This window comes from Chlamydotis macqueenii, chromosome 6, assembly GCF_036417535.1.
Source record: "Chlamydotis macqueenii isolate bChlMac1 chromosome 6, bChlMac1.mat, whole genome shotgun sequence".
Taxonomy (NCBI): Eukaryota; Metazoa; Chordata; class Aves; order Otidiformes; family Otididae; genus Chlamydotis; species Chlamydotis macqueenii.
This window is the reverse complement of record NC_141561.1, coordinates 22,240,761-22,267,297: the sequence shown is the minus strand read 5'-3', so window position 1 is coordinate 22,267,297 and position 26,537 is coordinate 22,240,761. Positions and strand designations below refer to the sequence as shown.

Sequence of the window (26,537 nt, the reverse complement as noted above, 5' to 3'; positions counted from 1 at the left end):
CTGACATCATCTACCTGGACTTGTGCAAAGCTTTTGACACTGTCCCGCATGACATCCTTCTCTCTAAACTAGAGAGACATGGGTTTGATGGACAGACCACTCGGTGGATAAGGAGTTGGCTGGATGGCCGCACTCAGAGAGTGGTGGTCAATGGCTCGATGTCCAGGTGGAGACCGGTCACGAGTGGCGTCCCTCAGGGGTCCGTGCTGGGCCCGGCCCTGTTCAACATCTTTGTCGGCGACATGGACAGTGGGATAGAGTGCACCCTCAGCAAGTTCGCCGACAACACCAAGTTGTGTGGTGCCGTCGACACGCTGGAAGGGAGGGATGCCATCCAGAGGGACCCTGACAGGCTGGAGAGGTGGGCCTGTGCCAACCTCATGAAGTTCAACCAGGCCAAGTGCAAGGTCCTGCACCTGGGTCATGGCAATCCCAGGCACAAATACAGGCTGGGCGGGGAATGGATTGAGAGCAGCCCTGAGGAGAAGGACTTGGGAGTGCTGGTGGATGAGAAGCTTAACATGAGCAGGCAATGCGCCCTTGCGGCCCAGAAGGCCAACCGCATCCTGGGCTCCATCAAGAGAAGCGTGGCCAGCAGGTCAAGGGAGGTGATTCTCCCCCTCTACTCTGCCCTGGTGAGACCCCACCTGGAGTACTGTGTCCAGTTCTGGAGCCCCCAGCACAAGAAGGACATGGACCAGTTGGAGAAGGTCCAGAGGAGGGCCACGAAGATGATAAAAGGGCTGGAGCACCTCTCTTATGAGGACAGGCTGAGAGAGTTGGGGCTGTTCAGCCTGGAGAAGAGGAGGCTCCGGGGAGACCTGATAGCGGTCTTCCAGTACCTCAAGGGGGCCTACAAGAAAGATGGGGAAAGGCTGTTTAGTAGGGCCTGTTGCGATAGAACAAGGGGTAATGGTTTTAAAATAGAGGGGGGTAGATTTAGATTAGAAATTAGGAAAAAATTTTTTACGATGCGGGTTATAGAACACTGGAACAGGTTGCCCAGAAAGGTGGTGGAGGCCCCATCCCTGGAAACGTTCAAGGCCAGGCTGGATGAGGCTCTGAGCAACCTGACCTAGTCAGGGATGTCCCTGCTCCTTGCAGGGGGGTTGGACTAGATGACCTTTGAAGGTCCCTTCCAACCCTAACCATTCTATGATTCTATGATTCTATTAATACTCCTCTTTAAACCCAAACAAACATAATCAGAAAACCTGAGTGATTTTATTTCTTAAAAAAAAACCAACAGAAGGATTTTGTCTAAGTGGATTAATCGCAGTAAGTCTGTCATTTTCATAATACATACAAAATTTATCCTATATAGTTTTACATACTTTGTTTAATGAATGGTCTGTGTTAAAGTTGCATAGGTAAAACTACATAAGACAGATGGTAGATGATCGGTATGTCCACATCTTTCTCCTTGATGTCCAGTATTTCAGTCCAATTGCTGAAGACAAGCAATAAATGCTGCATCTAGCATTAATGATGAACTGGTGAATACATGAAAAGCCATTATGGACTACAGACAAGCATACAATGTTACAGAAAAAAAAAAAAAACAAACCCAAAACCTCATGCAGTAGTACAAAATGTAAGATTAAGTTTTCCTGAAAAACAGCAGTATGTATGTATGAAGTCCTTAAATAACATCAAAACTGAAGTCTCTGTAGTTGTTGTCTATGGCTTAAATATATTCAAAAATTCTCCCTCCTTTTTTACAAGACACTTTTCCTGTTTTTTTGTGGCTTGAACACTCATCATCTTTTGCAGTATCACAGACCATTTGGTAAACGTAACAACTGAACCTTCTGTTAGGCTTCTGTTCTATATGTAATATGAGGTCTTTGTCAAAGTAAACTTCATGACTGTAAGTCTGAAAGGAGAAAAAAAAAATTCTGATTGAAGTCTCTATTTCCAGAGCTTGCTAATACTCATACTATTTTTCTTGGTGAACAAAAAATATTTAACACTGGTGACCTCCATGATCAGACAGGAACTTTGTGTGGATACACACAAACTGCTCTTCCAGATAAAGGATAGAATTTTAAAACTGTGAGGTTTCCCACATGCCTATTTTAGGAATCTAAGGGCAATTCAGAGCATCTGAATTAAGACCCTAAGTTGCCTATGCAGTCAGTGATAAAAGAGGTGCCAAAGGTGCTGAATATTTCAGACCATCTGGGTTGGAAGTCCTACTAAACTTAGACTGTATGAACAGCCCATTCCATCTCTCCAAATATACATGCAGTGAGGTCCATGCTTAATTCTATGCATGAGTAGTTCAAGTTAAGCTAGTGAGAGTATTTACAAGTTGTAAAGTTAAGCTGATGTAACTAGCCACAGGGTGAGTATTCAAGTTGATAAATACTTCAGAAATACATAAGGACAACCCCTCCTCCAACCACAAAACCAAACAAATCAACCAACAAAAAGAATCTTAATTTCAAATCACGGAGATTTTCAAATAAGTGAACTACTGTCTGATGGAATACTTACAATTTTTGAGTTACAATTATTATTTTGTACACATCTCATCCATAGCACTTGACAACACTATTGATATATCTGCTTCAAATCTGAACAAAAATGCTAGGTAAAAGGGTATAGGGAAGTGTTAGCATGAACAAAAGACAAGAATTCTCCTCACCACATCCCAAGACTCCAGTAATGGAATACTCTTAAGTAGACTCCCACGTTCATTACAATGAAAATCAAGGTGTGCTCTTCCATCAGCTCCTATTTGAGTAACTGCCACAGTGGATAATAAATCCAGTTCATCTTCATAGTCCACAATTTTGAATGTCTTAGGAAAAACAAAACCTCAAGTTTATACATCAAACATAAATTCACATACTCTCTACCTAAAATTGCATAGCTCTTTTTCTTTCAGGTGAAAGCAGAATTGGAAAAATTCCAGTTCTCATCTTCTGGTGTGATAAAGAAAACTTTGCCAGCCTGATACCCAACAAGCATCTTTCCCAACACAAGTTGTCCAATGTATTTCAGCAAAATTCCTTAAGATATGAGAGAAGAAAGTGATGTTCTGAACAATCCTAATGCACAAGTAGATGTATTTTCTATATATCATACAGGAATTTTTTTAAAAATTACTTTTAAAGTGACAGAGGAAACATAATTAAACTCCATGCCCTCTCTTGAAGTAGACATATTAGAGACAGTATAGCTTACAACCATTCACATCAACACCTGTATGTTCTGTTCAGAGCTCTCTCTCGCTCCACAGAGTATGTGACAGTGAAGAACAGACCAAAAGGTGAAGACTGTAAACTGCCTTAATTGCCTCTATCTCACTGTCATGAACTTGGTAATGGACTCTTTAAATTCAAGCCAGGGTTTCTCTTCCGGAAAAATATCTACTGGAATTACAAATAAAGTGTAATAGTGGGACAAAAAAATAGTGTGCAGACTCTAATTTTTTATAAAAAAGTGGATAGAAATGAACTGTTATATTGGACTGTCCTGATTTTTACCATAGTAAAATCTATTTCCTCAGAAAAAAGAATAGAAACGACTGCCAGAAACTGATGAATTTTAACTACTGTGCTTATGTCAATTACAGCTCCAGCTCTAGATAGAGAGTTTAAAAATATTCTTCATAACCTCTTGAAGACTTGACATCAAGGCATGTGGTGTTTTAACTCTCAAGAAGCAGTTACTTAAACGAAGAGCATTGAATACCTTATCCTGCAATCTAATCAAAGTAATTGGGAGAGGAAAACATAGTTTAGAGATACTATATCAAAGACTAGAGGAACCTAAAGCAGAGAAAAAAGGAAATGTTTCTTTCACTTCATAAAATGCTTCATAAGAAATGTTTAAAGGAGATGTTTGAATGGAGAGAAGAGCAGTGGTTCATCACTTTAACATCTCTTTTCTGTGCCACTGGAGTTATGACGGTATTATGGTGCATAAGATCAGTTCTTAAAAGAAAGAGACTATCCAAAGCATGTGTCAACCAAGAAGAAAAGACAACAGATAGAGAGGGGAAATGATGTAATTAAGAAGATTAAGAAAGCCACAGAAGAGGAATAAAGAACTCAAAGACTAACACAGCTAATGGTTACAGCCACCACGCCTGAAACAAGAATGACTTCCGGTTAGCTAAACATTTTAAATAATCCATGAACTGCTCTTACGCACTACATCAGTTACCTCTTGTTCTGGGTCATCATCCAGCAAGTTAAAACGCTTTTTTACCACTCGACCAGAAGCTGTTACAGTAACAGCGTTGTCTACCTGTGCAGAAAAAGAAAAAGGTGGCTCTAAACTTTGGAGCATTTCAGTTTCTTCCTATCTGTTTTACAATGTATCCACATTTAAAGTCTTTTGCTTTCTGACCTTGTTCTAATATCTTGGATCTTGTTTTACTCATTAAATGTAATGAGCAGGCCTAGTGCTGCTCTCTCTTCTTTATGAGGGCTCATGAACTCAGTGGCTTTAGTTGAGATATTACTGATGTTTACTCATATTCAGAGGTTCTCAGCTACAGTAATTTTTAGAACAGAAGTGAGTAAAGCCAAAATGCTGGAATAAGAATTAAGACAGCGAAGTCACCACCAATTTGTTTCTTAGACTCACTTCCGGAAGCGGGGGAAAGTAGCATCTTAAACCATCACAGCTGCTTCCGCTGGGCATTGTTAACAACAGAAACATTAAAAACTGGGGTATCAGTACTTTAATAGAAGTCAAAAAGAAAAGGCACAGCACCAACAGGATTAGAACTTATATTTCTCTGCTCTTATTGCAACAGAATTTATGTAAACAAATGCTAAAAACCAAAAGAGTATGGCAAGTCATTAGATGACAAAGCTTATCCTTTCTGAATTCAATGGAAGTTTTACTCCTGACTTAGTTCAGATTTCTAATACACACACTTCTCTTCTGCAGAAGCTCCAAAATTAGTATTACTGATTTCCAGGGACTTTACAGTACTCAAACTATAAGAACTTGCTTTTATGTAAGACATAACTTTGTATGCTGAAGCAAAATGACAGTTACAGGCACTGCCAAAAAATTGTCTTCACAAGTGTGCTCTTTGACCTTTTTGACATTTAGATTGTCCTTGTGGTTTTCTATCACAAAAGATTTCATTAAACAACTGAGGTGATTTAACAACTCATTTCTCCCAGGAGGTTCAGGTCATCCCCTTGCCACTTGGCTTCACCTTTCTGCACTCTGACCCACTGACGATTCAGTCCCCTTCTGATCCAGTTCCAGTTCAGCTCACCAAGAAAGCAGAGAAGTACTGACCTTTTCTGCTGGGTTATTATTCTATTATTTTAGTGCACTGATTTGGCTCACCAAGTGTTAAATGAATGCCAAACCTGTCACAAGGGAATGACAGATGTGCACGGCCAGGAAAATAAACAGACTTTTGGAAGCAATGTATTGTCTTTGTTGCCTTATGAAGACTTAACCCTAACTTATGAGAGACTTGAAACATTTCTAGCATTAGTATAATCAACTTAACTGAGATGCACACAATTATCACTTGGTGGCACCTTCTTTTGAAGGGAATCTGTCACCATCTTTTTTAAGCAAGTGATACATATACTGCATGTCATAAAGAATGATGAAAACCTGAAGAAAAGACTGGAGGTTACAGAGAGCTATCCTGAAAGTGTTACTGTTTTCAAAATTTTTTTCATATAACTTAAGGTCCAATGAAGACAGAGAATGTCTTTCAATAAACTTTGAATTAAGCCCATAAAACACAGCGATTACTCACATACACAAAACCCCCATGTATTGCTCAAAATCATACACTATGATCTTGGACACTAAACTCACACAGTTTTCTCTGTTGGCCACAATTGTAAAATCTTCTGCAATCTCCATTTGATCTGTATAATTTTTAACTTCCTTAAGCTTCAAGACTCTACAGAAAAAAAACAGAAATTAAAAAATAAGTCGTATAATCTAATCCCCCTAGTACAACACTTCTATATTTATAATTTTTAAAAATCAGGTATATTAAAACATCAGAAATAACTGAAATGGAAATAAATTATTTTTGTAATTTATGTTTATCACAGTGGTCCTTGAACATTTTTCATATCAAAATCTAGTGTTCCCTGCCAGTGTGCATATTTGTCCCATAGAAATCTGCAGCTCTTTCTACCAGAACTTCTGATTCTGACAAATTAATAAATTTTACAGTTTCTAGGGCTTGATGAGTGTTTTGGCCTGCAAATCATCAAACTACTGAATTTATGCAGTTATGCAACTTTTCCTCTAGTGAAAATAAGATTTGAGAAAAAAAGGCCCATACTTTATCAAATTTGGTCCCACGTGGATTATTCTACCTGACATATCTGGATGGAAATATATCCAATCAGGTTCCAGTGAACAGCATTTCATATCCTGTATGCCATTTTTTGCCTGAAGAAGGAAGGAAAAGCTTAGAATATTAGTATTTTGAAAGTCGCACCGATCTAATTAAAGAGGAAACACTGAGCTCCTCTCCACATACCTCTGAAGATTTTTAAGTACTGCTCGTAATCACGACCAGAAAGGGTGGCAGTGGAACAACAACAACAGCAACAATAATAAAAGACTCAGTTCCAGTTCTCAAGATATTCCATGGAACAGTTTCAACTTCTAAAATATTCAATAAGCAATGTCCTTGTACCATGGCTATACGTGGTTCTATCTCTCCTTAAACTAAGCAAAATGAAGATTTAGTCTACACTCTGCAAACACTTCAACAATTCTGGCAATGTGAGTGTCAAAGACATGAGATGTGTCAAAACATGAGAAAAGCATTAGCACAAATTTTGACTTGAGCTCTAAATCTTAGGCTCAGCCTGTTTTGTGGAGTGTGTAAGGCTGGAATAACTTGTGATATTTTGCAAATATTTGTGGAGTGTGTAAGCCTGGGATAACTTGTGATTTCAGTGCAAGCTGGTCAAAATCTTAGGATTTTGGCAGTGGCTTTTTGTTGTTAAATTCAGCTGACCCTGATCATTCAAATTTTCAAATGTATGAACCCACACTGAAAAAACTAGGTGAGAAAGGATTGTACAAGTCCCTTTGAATCAAAACTGATCTTCAGCTATGGTGTGAAAGATCTGTTTTGAAAATAAGAGATAGAGGGGAGATCATTGATTTGATCAGGCTAATAAAAGAGATGAAGACATTTACAGATGAGACATTTTTTAGCGAAGAACCCTTAACTAACAGATCTAGAAGCTGCCTGTATTATAGAAGTATCTTCAGGTCAAATCCAGATCCAAAAAAAAAAAAAAAAACAAAAAAAAAAAAGCTCAGATATAGAGCTCATGCAAAAGAATATATGATGAATAGTACAGAAACAAAAATACTTAGGAATGCTGGATTACACTGGGTAATAAGATCTTTCTAGGGAGAGAGAGAAGGTACAAATTGGGAATAAACTACAAATGTTAAGGAAATTTATTCTGCAATTTCTTAAAACGTTTCTTTAGTCATGCCATTTGGTAGGCTGACTAGTCAGAAGTGCATTAAGGTGTTACCATGCAAGGGATCAGGTAATGGGATTCTGCTTGAGCCTTAAGTTTTAAGCCAAGAATACAGTGCTATGTAGCACTGACAGTACTACAATTATATTGTAATAAACATTTTACATATGATTCCAGTGGACAGCAGATATAACACTGTGGAGTGATGCCTGTGAGAGCGCCACACTGGAAAACAAGGGTATTGTTACCTCGAGCACTACTCAGAAGAAGAGATGAAGACAAATGTGATACACATTCATTTCAGAGAAGCTGCTATCTGAATATATTACCAAAGCATTGTCTTTCAGAGAACAAATATGGAAGACTCCTCTATGCTTTTTCTTGTTAGGTGTGACGATATAATGCCAAGGGTAACCTCCAATTTGAAATGCATTCTCCAGAGAAGATGCTTCAAATAGCAAAGGTGGAGTATCTGCAAACATTCGGTAACGTTAACACCATTAGTAGCAGAATGATCATAATTCCATTGATCCTTACAACTCTAAATTCCAATAAAGCTCTTACTTCTTCAGAACTTTTGAAGACTGGTGGAAATATATTGGCTGTGATCTTTTTTCTAGCCCCAGCTACGCTACCTCACCTAGCATCCAGGCACACATCTGCAAATCCCTGTGGAAGGTTACTGCCTTCTCAGGTCTTCATGCTGAACTGCTCTTCTGATACCTTTGACTTAATTAATTGTAAATGAGCTGGATAACCAAAGATGTAGCAAACAATTAAAATTAATACAGCTCATCTGAGTGGCAGAGGATGTACACATGAACAGAACAAAGAGCATATCAAAAAGGCCATTATTCTCTTGTGAAAAATAGTGATAAATAGTTGGAAACAGCCTAATAGCAGCAATCTCAAATAACAGAATTAAATGCAGAAAGATACCCGAATCTGAATATTACTTCTCCTTTTGCATAACACAACAAAATAGTATTGACCATGAAGGCAATCTTTAGCTGAGTTCATAAAAATCAATAAAAATCTAGGAATTTTTGTAATTAGTGGCAAAAAGTATCTGGTTTTCCTTTCAGTTCAGCTGGGAGAAATTATACAGATGTAATATGCCATTCTTACAAGTCTTCTGTGTACTGAATGAGAGAAGCATCTTGGGATAAAATAGACTGCATGGAGCTTTACAACTTCTACCAACCTAGCCAAATAAAAGCAGTTTCTACATCTGCTATAACTGAATCAACTTTAGACTGAAGATCAGCTCTTTCTAGCAGTACAGAGAAGTGCTGGGAAAAAAATTGAGAAAATGTGGTGAAAATCTGCAATTACAAGGGGCATTTAAACAGGCAGGACATAAAAACCCAAGTTGAATTACTGTGAGGAGAAAAAGCTTCTTATCTGGACTTCTGTGTCCCAAAGGTCTGATCCAACTTGTTCTTGTCCTGCTTAGTCTAGATAATTATCCAGATGATAGCCAATGGTGCTAAGATGTCACATGACATCAGAAGTTTTGTTTACATAGTGCTTCTCTCTTTTTCCCTCATTCATGTTTCCAACAACTTAGTTATTTAGATTGAAGGGAATTAGTTCACTGCCCATGGAAATGAAGTCCTTCTTAAGCTGGAAAGTGGCTGCCTTCTAGTTGTTTTTTGGACTAACACACAGGAAAAGGGAGATTCTGTGCAAGATATAACAAAGTAGAGGTTATAAAAACTGAGGCATCTGCTGAAAACGTAGAGAATGTTGAAGAAGGAGGCATAACCAGAGGACCTACTGATTTTAAAACCTATCAGAAAATGGAAAATCAGTCAAGATAATTTGTTAACATTTTACTCTATTGATTTTTTCTTTTTTTTTCTCCCAAAAATTCTGGTAGATGGACTAAATTATAGATTTAAATGTGTTTCAATAATATATCAGTCCTAAGCACAGGCTGCTGATAAAATATGCCTTTTTAAAATGTTCATTTGGCAAAGATTTGCAAGATCATAGCCACCTAAACCACTGTGATAGCTTGACTCTGCTGCCTCAACTCCCTCTGTCCTGCTATGTGTCACTCACTCTTACTGCTTAACACCTCCTGTTCTAATTGTTTGTAAGTCCTTTCCCTAGCTTTGCCAGTTTTCGATCTCCAGTTGAGTCTCTTTGTTCACTTCTTCAAAACTCTCCAGCCTCATCTAAACATAAAGACATAAAGCTGTTCCTGGCAGCAGTAACAAGTATTTGTTCTAAATATATATAGTTTTAAAATCTCAGCAAAGTATCTTCCTCTTTATTTTTTATTAAATGACTGTATCTTCTAATAATAAATTGAACTACAGTTTTAAGTTCTGTTTCTGTTTAAGTATGTTTCAGAAAGTGACATAAAGGAGATTTATAGGTACACCTTTCTGTTCCTTCTGCTGTGACCAAAATCAAATTCCTTACCGTCAATAGCTGTGAATGACATGGTAGGCACATGGTAGCCTGTAAGTTTTGATCTCTACGCGCTTCCCTTTGGGTACCTAACACACTATAAAAACAGCACCATAATAATGGCCATCCCTTCAGGCAGTTTCTGTAGGGAGGCTAGGACTAAATAAGCAGGAAAATTACAGAGTTAAATTATAGTAAATACAAGCTTAAACTCTGAAACTGTTAAAATCTCGCTCACTGATGCATTACATTACATCGAACAGTCAGTTGGCCATCTCATTCTTAACAGAAAACAGCTCAAAAACCACAGGAATGCAACTAACTGCAAAGAGTAGCCATGGCAAATGTCTGTCATGAGTTCAAAACTTCCTAACCACAAATTCTTGCGTATGATTCAAGATCAAAACTGTTTTCTCCAGTACATTGGTTTTAAATCTCAAAACTAAAAACTACAATGATCTATCAGACATGAGAACAAATCTGGTGTAGGCTTCCTATTAAAGCTCCCACAGCATGTTCTCCATAGGGCCCCTAACATTAAATTGTGGGTTTGCAGACTGAAACAGAGAGGAAAATGAGGAGAAATTTCCCTTTGCAGAACCTGAGACATCAATTATAGCAGCCTATCACTTTGTTTTGATAAAACATTGCAATATAACTGAAAGCCTTCACTATGTAAGTCTGTATTTTATCTTTGTGTATTTCTTCAGGTTTATGTAAATCTGTTTTGGTTTGCCTGTTATTATCTGACATTGTTTGTGAACGTGAAGATCAAAAGCATTTTTTATGCGGACAGCCACCTGTAAAAACCATTTAATAGAGAAACATTCAAAAGTAAAGAAATAAAAGCATGTATTATTTGATATTCGTGAAACCTACTATTTTTTTTTTTAAGTGCCTCAAGTGTGAACTTGCAATAATGTATTTTTAAAGTAAAAAAAAAAAAAAATTCAAAGAAAATCTCAGGCTTTGGTCATTCATTAAGATTCTTAGCACCAAATTCTAATCTCAAATGCACCAACAGCAATGATTGTCTGGTTTCAGAGAAAATAAAGTCATTACATAAAGCAGAACATGCATAAGTTAAAAACAAATCTTATGCCTGAAATAATTAATAGATAATTTGTTCTCTCCTCAGGAATTATTTTTATTGAAACTGGCACATTTCTGACAACTCGGAATTATCAAAATGCAACTCGGACAAATTGCATTTGTTCTCCTTGCATTCCCTCTGCGAGTTAGATTAAACATTCTCACATCTTTTGCTGACATGCTGTATACTGTGCCTCGGTGTTACTAACAGCTGTCCTGGGCCTTCCTCTTTCCCAAGAGCAGTCTCAAAAACAAGGAAAGGGTTTCCACTTCATGCGCTGCTTATGAAGTTTTTCAAATAGCTTAGTTGCTGTACTAGTTTTCTAAGTAAGTCCTATGTAATTAATTCTTGTAATTAAAAGTAAAGCAAAGCACATTTTTACAATAACCAGAAAATAAACCCAGAAATATAGCTACAGCACAGTATGAATACAGTAATTTTAATGTTTTTTCTTTGTATGAAATAAGTCCTAATTAATTCATAACAGCCACTAGCCAAGATAATACAAAGATCGTAAATACCTGTTATTTGAATGTTACATGGAAGACCAAATGGATACTTTCCTACGACTCCCACTTGACCATTCCAGTTGAATTCATGTCCCAAATCAAATGGCTGTTCCATGAACTAAAATAACACAGAACAATTTATCTTTATTGATGCATATTTACTTGCTGTTTAGTTTTATTGCTCTGTTACTACTGCATTCTTTATCTTGATAGAATCATAGAACGGTTTGGGTTGGAAGGGACTTTCAAAGGTCATCTAGTCCAACCCCCCTGCAATAAGCAGGGACATCTTCAACTACATCAGGTTGCTCAGAGCCTCATCCAGCCTGGCCTTGAAACTTGATAGAAACTTGATAGAAACTTCTTGAAGTCTTATTTTTGAATTAACGCTTGATTTTTTGTTAAAAGAATATAAACTCAAAAGTCTCACTGCATTTCAGTTTGAGATCAATCTTCCATGCACCTCAGTTTCTACCCTTAACACTCATCTGTAACTACAGACGAGGTGCGTAAAGAGCACACTCTTATCTAGCATTTACACAGCTTCTCTCTATATGCACTGAAGTGCCTGTCTTACCCTCTCTCTCTTATGTCTTGCTACCTGTAACTGGTGTGGGTTGAATTTTCTGATAGTGTATCCATTTGCATTTTCCAGCTGTAAACAGATTTAGGCAAGAACTATCCTTTGACACATTCATCATGTACCTATGTGGTATTAGATGAATACTTATGATATGGTGCCCCAAAATAGCATAGACTGTATGAAAAATTCTGTATTACATTACCTGTTCAGAGATGGCCTGGAAGTTATAGAGCCTGACCAGACCCATGCTATGCATTACAATCAGAATTCCGTTAGAAACAGCAACATCTGTCACACTATTACCAAATATCTGGAAAAAAAGGAAGAGAAAAATATTCTATTAGGGAATAAATAATTGACAGACAATGCAAAATACTGACATTATGTCCTTAATTTTGCCATAGTTTTCATTTTTCATTCTGACTAAACCCTGTGATCAGTGTTTTAGTTCATTATGTTTTCTGTATCTCATCTGTTCTGCTGTGTTTCTATAATACTTTGCACTGCAGTAACATCTGAGGTTAGATGAGTAATATTCTGCAAACAGATTTGATTCTCTAATCAGTTCTCGTTATATCTTCATATCATGTTACCCAGTTATTATCATACATGAAGAGATTATATTACCCAGCATCATAGAATCATAGAATGGTTAGGGTTGGAAGGGACCTTTAAAGGTCATCTAGTCCAACCCCCCTGCAAGGAGCAGGGACATCCCTGACTAGGTCAGGTTGCTCAGAGCCTCATCCAGCCTGGCCTTGAACGTTTCCAGGGATGGGGCCTCCACCACCTTTCTGGGCAACCTGTTCCAGTGCTCTACAGCCCTCATTGTAAAAAATTTTTTCCTAATATCCAACCTAAATCTACCCCCCTCTATTTTGAAACCATTACCCCTCGTCCTATCACAACAGGCCCTACTGAACAACCTCTCCCCATCTTTCTTGTAGGCCCCCTTGAGGTACTGGAAGACCACTATCAGGTCTCCCCGGAGCCTCCTCTTCTCCAGGCTGAACAGCCCCAATTCTCTCAGCCTGTCCTCACATGAGGGGTGCTCCAGCCCTCTTATCATCAAGAACCTTACTGCTAATTAACGTTTCAGGGCACTATGCTTTTACAAGGATAGTCAAAGTATGACTTCTGAAATTCTGGGACAATTGCCTAAACTATGCCTCTCATACAACTACAGTATAGATCACAATTAATAGAGGAATTAACTTACCTTTTTGTTTATTTCTAGCATTCCAATGAATGAAAGAGGCAAAACTTGGAATACAGCAAGATAGAACAGTACAGACTGTTGGATACCTGCCTGGGAAGAACAACAATATTGAATACAGTTATTACACTTGAGGCATTTATTCACGGTAGGACACCTTCATCTTCTACCATAATAACAAAGCATAATGTCTCCATCTCTGTCCTTGTTTGTTTTTTTTTTTTTTTTAACTGATCTTATAAAAATTTAAGAATGACAAGAGTTTTTCAACAAACTTACCTGCCGTGCTGCTGCAGGAAGCTTATTCTGAGCTGACTTTACAACCATTACTTCTTGAGGAGTATCCCAGCTCAGATACCTATTTGTGACAAGAAAGATGTATCTTAGTAACTTAAAAAGAATTTAATAGTAAACACATTATTTCACGTAATCTACTGTAACTAGGCAGATCTCTCTGTTCAGGCAAACTGTACAGTATCTGATTCGGGAGAAGTGCCTGAGATCTTTGCTGTTTGCAATAATGCAAAGCTCAGAGAACTAGGAATGGCTTACTTCAGTTGGGATTGTGAGAAAAATTCTGAAAGTATGAATATTCACTATCTTAATTTTTCTCCTTCCCTTCATGAATCACTGCCTTCTTATCCTTCAGCCTAAAGGAAATAATTTCTTCTGAGAATTGAAAAAAAATAAGCAGTAACTGCTCTGCTTTTAAAGAGCAAAATGGCTACCTTATGAAGAAGAAACCTTGCAGGTTAAAATGGCTTAAACTTCAAACATATTTTTTTTCTTATGTTTTCCAGCTTTTAAAGGTCCTCTCCTGCTATGTTGCTATTGCAGTACTAAAGGCTGTAAAATTGTCAGAGAAAAGCCAATAGTAGCCTAATTTTTGTGGCTTTTGTGGAATTTGATACCAAATTTGAGACTATAATAATTAAGCTGCTGAAATTTTTCTATAGAAAACAGCATGCAGAAGCAGTACTACAGGTAATGTGCTAGACTAAGAAACTTGAAGTCAGCCATAGGATAATACTAAAATAAACATGATTCCCTTTCTCCAGTATAGTACTAATGATTGTTAATTATATAAAGCCTAGTCAATATTTAATACCTGAATTTGCAACAGGAACCAGCAAGGTATATTTTCTCCAGTATTTCTCCACTATCGGCAGAGAGACGTAGAAGCCAGTTCTGCACTGTCAAGACTATCAGGGAAGATTTATAGTCTGATGGATTTGGTAGCATTTCCCCCTGCATAACAAAAGGTTATCAGAAAAAAGCTTGTACCAGGAAGATACATAACATTTTGACACACTAAAAGAAAACAGAAGTTAATACACATTCCTTAAAAACTAAAGGTGGAAAGCTGCCTGCTAATTACACTAGGATCTCTAAGCTCACGTCTGTGCCAAATAGTCATCTGATAAATATTCAATAATCATCCCATAAATAATCTGTTGTCGCACTTCTTGCAAGGCAGTTACCTGTTCTAGTAAATACTCCTTTTAAAACTTCCTTCCTTGCAAAAATGAAGTTATAACTGCTTATCAATCTAATTGATACCAGTCTTGAAGAGACAATTGTTTAAGTATTGCAGAATAAGACATTTGGTGGTAACTAACAGTAAGAATGGTGGTATTCACACTGCTTTATGTTTAGGCACTTAAAAAATGGGGCTAATATTCCTAAGCTCTGTGGACACTGGGTGAGAGAAAATTCCTCAAAAAGGGGGGAAATTATATAATCTATTACCTAGAAACAGCAGAACGGCTTTTGAGCAGAGTTACTTTAATGGGTCTTCAGTTTATCTGCGTTTTTTAAAATGTCAACAGATCTGGTAAAAACTAAAATTCCCACCTACTGCTAATTAAAAAATAAAGTAAAAATTAGACAGAATTTATATTGTAAGGAATTCCAGTTAGCATAAAGGCACTGTTTAAAAAAATCTTCTACAAAAGCTCACAAAAAAGCATTTGGATGTACTATTGAGAAATTCAGAGAAGTACACCTCTAAACATTCAGTCAAAATAAATAAGCACACATTAAAAAGTTAAATGACCTAACTCCATAAAAATACTGAGAAAGTAGCTTGCAGGGAAAGAACGCTCTATTCTAAATATGTTTCACTGTAGTAAAAAGTAATCTTACCAGTGGGGATTCCAATAATAAAGCATCTTCTATTTTTTCTGACTTAGAACACTTTGGCTTTTGATAAAGTATTCTTGGCTCTTGTGCAATGCTGGAGGAAAATGATTGCTGGTCATTAGTCTATTTTATAAACTACTTTCTATCAACAAGTCATTTCATTCAGCTTTATAAATCCTGCCTTTTCTTTAGACACGTCAGAAATCTAAACATCTTTTTTATACTTTGTAAAGATAACCTGAAATCGCTCTCAAAATAAGGCCTAAGAGACAACAGTTAGTATAAAGTAATATTTAAAAGCTAACTTTCTCTATATTTTCTATATTTCTTAGTTTGGTGTTGTGGTTTGGATTTTTTTTTTTTTTTTTAATAACAAACTTAACAGTAACATTCTTACTTTAGTGACATACATTAAAAAGAAAGCATATTCCAGAAACTAATGGTCATCCTGGAACCTTCCCCTCAAGCTCTTCCAGTGTTGCCTTTCATAATATAAAGGTGTGGCATCATGTACAGATAGGTATTTATTACTAGAATAAAAGCTTTGTACTGTGCACAATCTTCCCCTCAGGGAGAGGATGAGACAAAGATAAACCTGAGAGATGCTAAGACAGGTTAACCCAGTACTGGAAAGCATTTAGACAATGTAGAACAAAAACATGGCTAAGTAGATCTAGATCTCTGCTGTGAGTGATAGATTAATTTAATTAATTCTCACTGGTTTACACTGACAAAGTAATTTGTCTTTTATGTATCAGATGACACCGTCTCAAAACTCTTCTGACCACAGCTTACTCAGCAACACAGTTGTCCAAGTCCCTGACACTTCCCTCGCAAGAGGGATGGGCAAGGGGAAGGACTGCTGACCACAGGACTTCCCGTCCTCTACCCTGCCCTGCGCTGCCTCCTAAGCTGTGCTTCCGCAGCTGATCACGGAACAGGAGAGTACATCAGATCAGAGAACTGATCCGCAAAATACATTAACAAAAAGCAGCAAGTGTTCTGCATAGCATACTTTTACATGAACAATAATTTACTTATTTAATGCAGAATTCATAGACATATGAAGCACCAAGCTTGTTACATAGGCAGATTTTATGACACGTTGTTTAGCACACTGCTAGCTACCAGCTCACAAAGAACTACTGTTCGTCTTTTTAGCACAAAATTAGAAAATGGTGATAATCTTCCACTCCTACTGAAGTGCTCTGAAAGCTGAAGTTATACAGCACCAGTAAGATCACTTTACTTCACCAAAGCAGGTGTCACATTAAGACACAATGGCACCTGAGTGTAATTTAACATTTATGCACCTGGTTATTTTTTGTTCATAAGTAAATTTCACTCAACTCACAGGGGCCACCTGGATAAGTAAAGTCAGCGACATGTCTAAAACAGAATCATAGTGTAAAACTGCAAGCCAGGGTAACTTTTAATTGTAAATTTATTACCTGCTAATACAGCACTGGTAATTGTCTAAGTAAATCCTTCCTCTTTCATATGCAATAGGAGATGCAGAATGAGTTGTCCAAACGTTCTTGAATTTAGTACTTTCCTGAAACAGACAGTGGTTGTAACAGTGATGGCTTTTGTAACAAACCTTGCTTTTTGGAAATATTTTATTTGGCTTCTACAGCTTAATAATGTACTTTAATTGAATCTTTGCTGTTGAATACATAAAGAAAAATCTTGGTTTTTTAAATTGAATTGAAAGACCTTTTTTAAGGAAATTTTGTCTTTTTAAAAACAAAATTAAAAGATCTTTTTGTTAGCTCTTACGAACAGCATCATTAACTTGTCTGCATAAAACTGGCAACTAAACTTCAATGGCAACTTTTAAAATCAAGGACAAAACTCCCTAGAGTGTACATATGCACATAACTCTTTTATGTGTAATTAATTTTATTTACTGAACATCTAACTCCATTCTGCTGTTGGCATTTTGTGTGAAAGGTAGAAATATGTGTTTACAGTTATTTGCAAAAAGTGTGTGAAATGTTAATGGGATAAACTGCTCACATAAAGTTTCTTGTTTATGTTAAGAACATCAAGAGCTCTACACTACTAACAAAGGTTCCAGTCTTACAAAAAAAAAAGTACTTGTGCAAGTCAGATACACTCATTTTTGTTTCAATAAACCTTGCATGTCCATTGATCTAGTAGCATAAGCAGACACTTTAGCTGACTTCCAATAAATATACTTTAAATATAACACAATTGCCAATTCACTTCCACATATTCACTTTCTATCAGCTACTGCATGGGAACTGTAATAGTTTTGATTAAAAAAAAAAATCAAGTTCACTTTAGACTGTAACTGGTTTAATTCCTGGTTTTTTTTTTTTTCTGTGACACAAGTTTCACTGACACATTAGGGGTATGTTTACCTGAGGTTATCTGCTGATTATCTCATTTTGTTGTGAGAACTTCATTCAGATCTAACATTGATGCTCCCTAAACCACTATGAATTTAATATTGTTATTAAATACTAAGCCATCTTAGGGGAAGAAATAAGTGATTAAAAAAATCTCATAAAATCTCATAAAAATTTAATATAATTACTAGATTTACAAGTGCTTGTGCGGTTTTTCCACAGCATATTCTCTCTACATTCCTAGGTCTCTGCCTTATGAAAGAAACTCAACCATTTGTCACTCTCTCCAGCAAAACCGCAGCTTTTTTCTCGCCAATCTTATTAGCGGGCGTGACCAGGGGCTTCTCAAGCACCTGGGCTGGGGACTGGAAGCCCGTACCTGCCTGTAGCATCGCCGTTACCTGACATATTATCTGTCTGAGGAGTCCCAGGTTTTTTCTGTGGGCGACACCAGCATCTCTGGCGTAACAGCCGCGGGCCCTGCGGGTGAGGAGGCGGCAGACGTTGTGAGCCCCGCGCGCGGCCCTCCTCCCGCCGGCGGCTGCCTGCGGGCACATTCCGGGGCCTCGGGGCAGGCTGGCCGGTCTCCCCCGCTTCTGGCTCGCTCTCGGCAGGGCGAGCAGCCTCGCAAGGCCCAGGCCGGATTTCCCTCACCCCTCCCCCGCCCCGGCGATAAGGGAAGCGAAGCGGGAAAAGGCCCAAGCACCCCTCGCTCTCTGACTCCCGAGAGACACAGAAGCCTGCCTGCGGGGCGGAACCAAGCCAGGCCAGGCTGCCGCCTGCGCACCGCACCTCCCCCGCCACCACGAAGCTGAGTAACCCGCTAAGAAAAAACAACCCGACCGCCACCGCCTTCCCTCCGCGGCCCGCCGGGTATTGTAGTTTCCGCTGCCCGAATTCCGCCCGGACTACATCTCCCACCATACCCCGCGGCGGCCCGCCCGCTGCCTCAGGCACCGCGGCTGCCGGCCGGGACGGGCAAGTGTGGCTGCGTGGGTACCCGCGGCCAGCGGGCGGGAGCAGGGCCGCTGCGCCCGTACCGGGGTGTTGCTGCTGGTGAAGCGCCGCACGGAGGAGCGCGGGCAGGAGGAGGGTCGCTGCGCAGAGGTCGGTGAAAGCCGCCGGCAGCCAGGGAGCCGCCCTGGCAGCGGGACCTCTGCTCCCCGCCGGGCTCCGCTGCTTCACCTTGCGCTGGAGGGACTGAAGTAAACGCAGTGCGCGGCGGCGTGTAAATGGAAACGTTTTACCCGCTGTGTTTGTAAATAAAGGCAGGGAAGTTTTGTTAGCTGTGGTGCAGCTTACCAAAAGCGGGTACTGGTCTCTGCTTTAACCCCTTGCTCCGGCAGAGCGAAGCCCCCGGGGCCGGGCGGGGGGGCGGGGCGCGGCGGGGCAGGGACAGCGCCCCCTGCCGGAGCGCGCCCCGCGGGGCTGTGCCGCGGGTGGGCTGGCCGCGGGCAGCGGCGGCCGCCGCTGTGCCGGGTGGAGCGTGCCCGGAGCTGGGGGAGTGTGTGGGGGGGGCAGAGTTAAAGGATTTGTTTAGAACTGCACAGCCAACAGCAACTTCTTGAGATGTTTGACGCTTCACTTTTATATTTTTAGAGCTGTGTCCCAACAGTTGTGACTGGCGTCAATAGCAGAGCACCTGAAGTCTGTGGAAAAACTTGTTTCCCCTCCTTGCCAGAGGCCAGACACCCAAATGGGGTAGTGTGGAAGCTGCTCATCTTCCATGTGTTTCCGTGTCCGTTCTTCAGGATCTCTGAGGGGAACCTTTAATCTTCTGATACTGTGACAAAAGGTAGATTCCTCTGATTTTCTGGTGCTTTGCAGTCCTTTGGATGAATTGAGCTAAACACACAAACACGGTGGTTGCAGTTGCTCCCTCCAAGAGCGGGTTAGGACGGTACACAGAGCATACTGTCCGGTGGATCTGCGACGTTGCCGGGGGCTGCAGAGCTGACGGGGCAGGTTGTGGCTAAGCAGGGTCCGTGTGGACATGCAGAATCTCACAGGGATGTAAATGAAGGAGATTCTTCGATGTGAATTATAGATAGTAGTATAATTAATGTTCTTCTATTGCTGTTCTCAGCATCTTTAATAATAGAAAAACATGATTTGTGCTGAGACAAATTATCCTGTTAGGCAATACAGTTACATGTTCAGTATTCAGTAGAAAATAAGGTTGAAAAACAATTTCAGTGATTGAAACATATATTTGGAGACTTAGATGTATATTTGTACATCCACTGTGCGTGTATACGTGTATATGCATACATAAAGTCAAGACAGCTTTTTTTTTTTTTTCCTTCTTTCTACCTACGTACCAACCAGCAGAGGGTGCGCAGGTTAACTAGGAAGCCTTATTTCCCAGCTGTGCTTACCATTGATGGCTTCCTTGTGACGTTAAACTTGTGAATAGATTAATTTAGTGAATCAGTTTTGTGTTGTATTCTGCTGTATCAACAACAGGAAAAGGAGTGAATTAACTCATCGAAAAAGGGGAAAAATAGGGAAAACAGGGGAAAAAAGTAAAGGATTGCACAGAATACTTGTGTATTTAAATCCCGTATCTCACAGTCATAGGAAGACAACTTGTCTGTAAAGTTAAACAAATGTAAAGGTATTTGCAAGATTGTAGCCTAAGGAATTATTTGTGACTTTGCCTCTTTACATTATTCAGTATTTAAGAAATTTGTACTAAGTGTGACAGGTATCTTAATTTCTATTACTCTAATTATTTTAGAGTTCTTCAGTGTGCTTTTAGTAGATATTACAAACACAAAATCATAGAACACTTATCACTGAAAATGTTATCATAAAGAGTAGAAATTCAATTCCAAGAGTGATTCTAAGATATCAAAATATAGTTTTAGCTTCAGTTGGAATGAAAGTATTCTTCACAAGTTGAAGTATTTTGAATTCAGTTAAAATACTTTATTGAAGCTTCATTTTAGAGGCAAAATAGTCTTTGATGGTGAAGTCAGAATATTTCTATTATAAATTGAAATGATGCGATTTCAACAAAGCATTTATCCTGATCAAAACCTTTCAACATTCCAAAACATAATAAAAACGTTTGAAAATATTAAAGTGTCAACAGAATTGCTACATTTATTTTAAATACTGTGGTTTTCTTGAGTCAGCATTTTTTGACGAGCTTCAGTCAGAATGTTTTATCACATACCTTTGCAAGTGAAAAAGGAAATAGCAGCTCTGGTTTAGTTCAGGGTAGAACAAATTACCTTGGTCACCTGTAGCAACTGAATTCCACATTTTAGCCATACAATTAATTAAAATAAAATGCTTTTGTTAGTTGTTTCATGTTCTCATTAATTGATTAAAGATTCAGTAAATAGAATACATCCATATTTCTAAGGTACCTGTTTCTTTCTCCCTAGTTGGCCATTCATGTCCCTTTGATCTTGCAGTTGCCATTATTTTATCTTTAGTTGCATTCTTTCAAACTGTATTCATTAGGTTAAAACCATATTAACTAATGCAGGTAATTCCCTCAGTACTGAGGAGAAAGCTTTCTGTGCTTCTACTGTATTTTGAGACCAGTAGATGCATATGCCAACAAGAATTAACGGTGCAGTTCATGGTCTCAACTGAAGAACATTTTCCCTTTTTTATAGGAATGGTATGAATGTTTCTTAAACATAAAGAATAAAAATACAATTATAAAACCTGTAGTTTTATAAAATATTGCAAAAATGGTTTATATAGCAGAAAAATTTCCACAGGAGTATCAAGATGGAGAATGGTGGCTGAGAAACAATTCTCAATGAATACAAAATTAGGAAATTAAATAGTAATTTTTTTTAGCTCTCAAGGACTTTTAGCTCTCAAGGACTTTTAGCTCTCTGCTTGTCCCTAATAGCAGTTTGTCTGCTTTTTTTTTTTTACTTTTAGAAGTGATTCTATAGTACCTACATACGTTATTTTATCACAAATATCGTACCTTAAAGTTTTGTTGCTGATCTCCTGGATGTATGGTGATTCAAGTGAATGTTTTCAGTAAATGAGCAGTTTTCTCTCCCTCCCTCTTTCCCTCCCTCTCCATTCTATAAACTATTTCCTCTTTGCTTGACTCTTTTTAACAGACTACCTGGGAAGTAGTGTAAGAACAGGCTCTTCTTATTCATCATTTCTGCACATGTGATTAAAATCATATGTGGTGGAGTTTGTTTTTATCTGCTGTTGCTTTTTAACCAATGTTAACTGTGTTGTCTCTACAGGAGTCAGAATACATCAAAATTATTTTTTGTTTTGTTTTTATTTTCCTCATGGTAGTTAGTGCTCTGCGGTAGTTTTACTGAAGTCATCGTGTGCCCGCAGGGAGGCCTGCATCATTCCTGGTGATGATGCATGAGAAGGAAAAACAGTTGAGAGTTTTAGATCTGCTGAGTTTGAAAAGTTGTGAAATTTCCTATTGTTTCAAATGTGCACAATTGTTTTGAAGTCTATTATTGAAAGACCAATCGTGAAGCCCCAGGAGGGCATGTTTAGTCACTCGGTAGAACAGAATAGCTAGCGTTAAGCATTCACTTAATGAATGGGTCTGGTGAACAGTTAAGTCTTCTCTTTCCCCCTACGCTCTGATTGAAATATTAAAAATAACCACTGGTAATTCATAGTTATACCTTCTGTGTTACCACTGTCTTGAGGAGTTTTTCACTTTGTGTCCATGATTACCACTTGCATCTGTTTTGTGTAAGGTGTTCTCAGCTTTGGTAGTGTCTAACAGTGACAAAACAGATCAGCTACACCTTACAAGAGAGCATTGGGGATTAGTTGTCAAATGTGTGATAAGCTTTTAGGTGCCAAGCAGAAGAAGTAATTGCGTGGAGATCATAGACAGAAAAATATTCTGGAAGCTAGAGATGTAACATAAGCTGCACATGTTCTTCCTAATGTAGGATATTTTTTTCTTTGTAATGGAGACTCTACAAGTAGGCTTAGTGATTGGAGATGGAAGGAGTTGTTAGCATGGTAGGTGGAGATCACTCAAATGTCAAAATATTTTCATCCAATAAGTTCAGTGAACTAGGTTTTTGGACAAAAATGGCAGGTTATTTCCGTTTTGCTTTTTATTTCTTTTTCCCACAGATATCGCTTTCAGAACTGGTATTTCTCAAAGATTTTACTCATCAATGAAGTGGTTTATGTATGTTTTGGTGTGTAGTTTGCTATTTTAAAAAACAAGATTAGAACAGTTCTTTTCTCCTGTATCTAGTTTTTCCTCTGTGGATGTGACTGCTCAAAGTTTTTAATGCCAACATCAATTAGCAATGTATTATTTCAAGTCTAGCTGGCAGTTGATGTGTATACCTTCTTCTGCATATCCACCTTCAAAAAGCTGTATGAAAGGTGCCGTGTTAGATTGTTTGGAGATGGGAGGAGTTTTAAGGCTTTTTTTTTCTTTCAAGTTTCTCAATTAAATCAAGGACCTGATCTGTATTTCTAACAGTGACAAAATTCTAAAGGCTAAAAGGCAGGGAAAAAAATTGTTCTGTATTGCTTTTGAGTATGGTTACCAAGTGTGTTGATTTTTTTGTTGTTTTTTTCTGAAAATTAGTTATACTGCCAAAAAAAATAGGCATTTTTAATGTAATTCAGTTTCATTATAATATCCTTAAAGATGAAGATTGAATTGCTGTGATTAATAATCAAACTTAAAGCCTTCCTGGCTGTGGCTTTGAACAAGGAAATAACTCCTAATTCTTTCAGACAACATTTCGTGCTGTCATGGCTTCAGGGTATGATCATCTTATCTGACAAATAGAAAGGGTGGTTATCTGTTTCATTAACAAAATCAATTAGAGAAACAGTCAGACAATGATTCGCTTCTGAAAAGGTAATTTAAGCTTCCAAGTCATGTAGATGCTTTTGTAACTTTTAGTAGCCGGATTGCCCGTCAATTTCATGATCACTCTAACTTTCAGGGCTATACATGCGTGTCTCTAAGGAGTTCCTTCACATTTAACACTGGATCCAACAGTAAACTTAACTCCCCCACTCTCCTTGCATTTTCTTGGTGTTTCAGAATTTATCAGCTAAAATTGTGCAATTATCATTCAAAGGCTCACATTCTTATAAAAGAGCTGCATCTCTGGATTTTAATGATACAAGATCATCTTAGTCATCTGACTATAATTCCCATCTGTGCATCTTTTCATGTTCTTACTGAGATATTTAGAAAGCCAAGAACAATTATGTGACTAGCCTAGCAGCTGAATCATTGCATTTTATGTTGAATATCAATACTGGCACAGGAAATGCAAGATACTAACTGAGGTATATTTGAATGGTTGAAGGAGGAAGAGAATTTTATAAACAGTTTGCAAAGTAATAATGGAATCTTTATCCAGCCATTTCTATGATTTAATAATAATAATTTTAGATCAGATTGTGGTTTTGGGTTTTGGAGGATTTTCTAATTGTTTTTGTTTTCAATAACATTGCCTTTATGTAAATTATGCATTTTGCAGAAATTGTCATGTGTGTTAATTTTCATGTCTCATAATTATTATTTTATAATACTCTGTATATGTTCATAACTATGAATTATGTTATGAAAAATGCATATTTTCAAAACCAAAGCATGAACAGTGTGTAGTAATTAAAGTATAAACTGGAATTGTTTTAGTTGCTGAGCCACATATTAAAAAAAGAGCCTTAATAAACTTGTTAAAATTAGAAGAGGTTTTAATTTTTTAGTGGGACTGATACATTTTCACTGTATGGTGATGCCCCATATCCTGCTAACATTGCAGTCCTCTCAGCCAAAATTTAACAGTGTTTTTATTTGTAATTGACAGCCAAAAGGCAGGCCCCATTGTATTTAATTTTTGACGAACAAAAATAAATTTTAATCTTTTTTCCTCTTTTATTTTTTCTGTAGGCTTAACATGAATAAACAATGCTCTTTTTAAAGCATGACTCATTCAAAAGTACACCTTAAATGTGGAATTGTTCATTTAATTGAAGTGATTCCTTTGCCAGGCTTTGTATTGATGTGTACAAATTAATCTTTTTTTTATTCACAGTACAAGACTTGTGATCAAAATAGTACTATTTTGCTCAAGATAAAGATCTTCATTTTGTAACCAATTCGCACAGAATGTTTTCTAATAATCTCTGTATTTAAACTGTGCCTGTTCTTTTGTAACTGCATTTTGTATTTCCAGTACATTAAATTTGTATGTGTGGTTTATACAGAAGCATCACAAAAAAAAAAAAAAAAAGGGAAAAAAAAGGACAGAATAATTTTTAAAGTCATATGCAGAACAAAGGCACATCAGGATAAAGGTAGTAGGAGGGGTATTTCATTTTACTCAACTCCTGGAAAGCCTACATTAATGAGAATATGCAAAAAAAAACCAAAACCCACCAACAAAACAAAATACTGGTATTAGCTACGCACACTTATTATCTTTCATTATTAATAGTGTATGAAGAGATTCTAAGTAAAGTAAAATATAGCAATATAAGACAGAATTATACATGTAATAGAAAAATCTCAAGCACTTTATAATTTGCATGAATATAAATTTAACATTTAAAACCTTTCATTTCAAACAGGCCATTAAACAGGCATCAGGAGAATACATGGCAGAAATTTTTGGAAGGCTTTCTAGTGCATAATGTTTACACTTTAAAAAAAAATAAAATCTTTCATTTCCTATATAAAAGCGTAAAACCGCAGTCACAGTTCTAGAATGAAATCTTTTGAAGATGATTACCTAGTGAGTGGGGTGAAAAATGTCAATCTCAATGACGGTATGTACCCGCTAGAACAAGTAGTTTATTTACTGATGGCTTCTTGCTTGTCTTCTTAAAGGTACAATGTCAAACTTGGTTTGTTTTTTTTACTGTATAATTTATCTTTCAACTGGTTGCGTTCCAGTAGCCTTCTTTGGGATTATTTGGGCTTTCAGTACACTGAAGGGCTGTTGCTATTTTCTAAATAGCATTAAAATTGATATTATAGTAAAAGTTTATTACTAAAGCTGATATTGGTGCTTGATTATTTGACCAGTTTCTCATGTAAGTGACATAAACAATTAAGTTACAGCAAAACTGTAATTTGAGTTAATTGTGTTTTCAGGTCTCTAAACGAAATGAATTCCATTAGAAGGCTTTCTGCTTTGTGTCTGAGAAGAAGCAAGATGCAGCAGAGGCACCAAAGTAGTAGACGACCAGCTGTTCCACTTGGATCACGGATTTTAACGGATCCTTCTAAGGTTTTTGAGCATAACATGTGGTGAGCTGTTTCTTCAAGGCTGATTTTAATATATTTTTGTGTAGTATTTACTATGATGAATAATGGGGTGTGTGCATGTATATATGGAAAAACGGACTGCCAGAATAGGCATTAAAAGGTAGTGCTAGAGAGAACTTGAGACTGTCACGAGTGACCTGACAATTACAAGTTCTCAGTGACTTGGGCAAAAAGCTGCAGAGCGAGTAGGTAGTCATGGAATGAAAGGCAAAATATTGTTATAGATCAGTAATGAATTAGGAGACAGAAAGTGTAGAGGATAAGTAGTCCATGTTATAGTTGGAGAAAGTTACTCAATAGGTACAAGAATGTTGCACACTGGATTAGCGCTGTATTCCAAAATGGACACAATTTCAAAAGGAACATATAAATTACTTGTATTCTAAAGGTGTACTGAAGAGGTTACAGCTAGTTCAGCAGAGATTTCCATATAGTGCACAATTGTAAAAGAAAA

The 26,537-nt window shown here is 37.7% G+C and overlaps 2 protein-coding genes across 11 annotated transcripts in view; one reads left to right on the top strand and one right to left on the bottom strand.

Moving 5' to 3' along the window:
- Positions 1-1,202: 1,202 nt before the first annotated feature.
- DCAF17 (DDB1 and CUL4 associated factor 17) lies at positions 1,203-18,741 on the bottom strand. 4 transcript variants are annotated; one of them, XM_086751516.1, is made up of 14 exons: positions 18,646-18,741; positions 16,879-16,982; positions 15,431-15,521; positions 14,394-14,533; positions 13,565-13,643; positions 13,289-13,378; positions 12,272-12,379; positions 11,499-11,604; positions 7,793-7,935; positions 6,296-6,405; positions 5,815-5,902; positions 4,177-4,260; positions 2,651-2,806; positions 1,203-1,876 (listed from the first exon to the last, which is right to left on the bottom strand). In XM_086751516.1, the coding sequence occupies exons 1-14, from the start codon at positions 18,724-18,726 to the stop codon at positions 1,688-1,690; spliced, it is 1,569 nt and encodes a 522-aa protein (XP_086607642.1). In that variant the 5' UTR covers positions 18,727-18,741; the 3' UTR covers positions 1,203-1,687. The 4 variants fall into 4 exon arrangements, with proteins under 4 accessions (XP_086607642.1, XP_086607641.1, XP_086607643.1 ...); XM_086751515.1 differs by lacking the exon at positions 18,646-18,741 and adding an exon at positions 18,204-18,541; XM_086751518.1 differs by lacking the exons at positions 1,203-1,876; positions 18,646-18,741 and adding exons at positions 5,526-5,604; positions 18,204-18,541 and having other exon boundaries at positions 2,675-2,806.
- Positions 18,742-18,798: 57 nt separating this feature from the next.
- The window catches only part of METTL8 (methyltransferase 8, tRNA N3-cytidine), a 28,351-nt gene continuing 20,612 nt past the window's right edge, over positions 18,799-26,537 (top strand). For 3 of the 7 annotated variants that reach the window (XR_015258989.1, XM_086751525.1, XM_086751520.1), the window contains exons 1-2: positions 19,327-19,597; positions 25,910-26,065. Coding sequence is in view for 5 of the 7 variants with exons in the window: in XM_086751525.1 (XP_086607651.1) it covers positions 25,923-26,065 (143 nt within the window). In the remaining 2 variants the exon portion in view is untranslated. Of the gene's footprint in view, positions 18,910-19,326; positions 19,598-25,527; positions 25,582-25,909; positions 26,066-26,537 lie in introns of those variants that run through there. The other 4 variants (XM_086751522.1, XM_086751521.1, XM_086751523.1 and 1 more) reach the window with 4 other exon arrangements.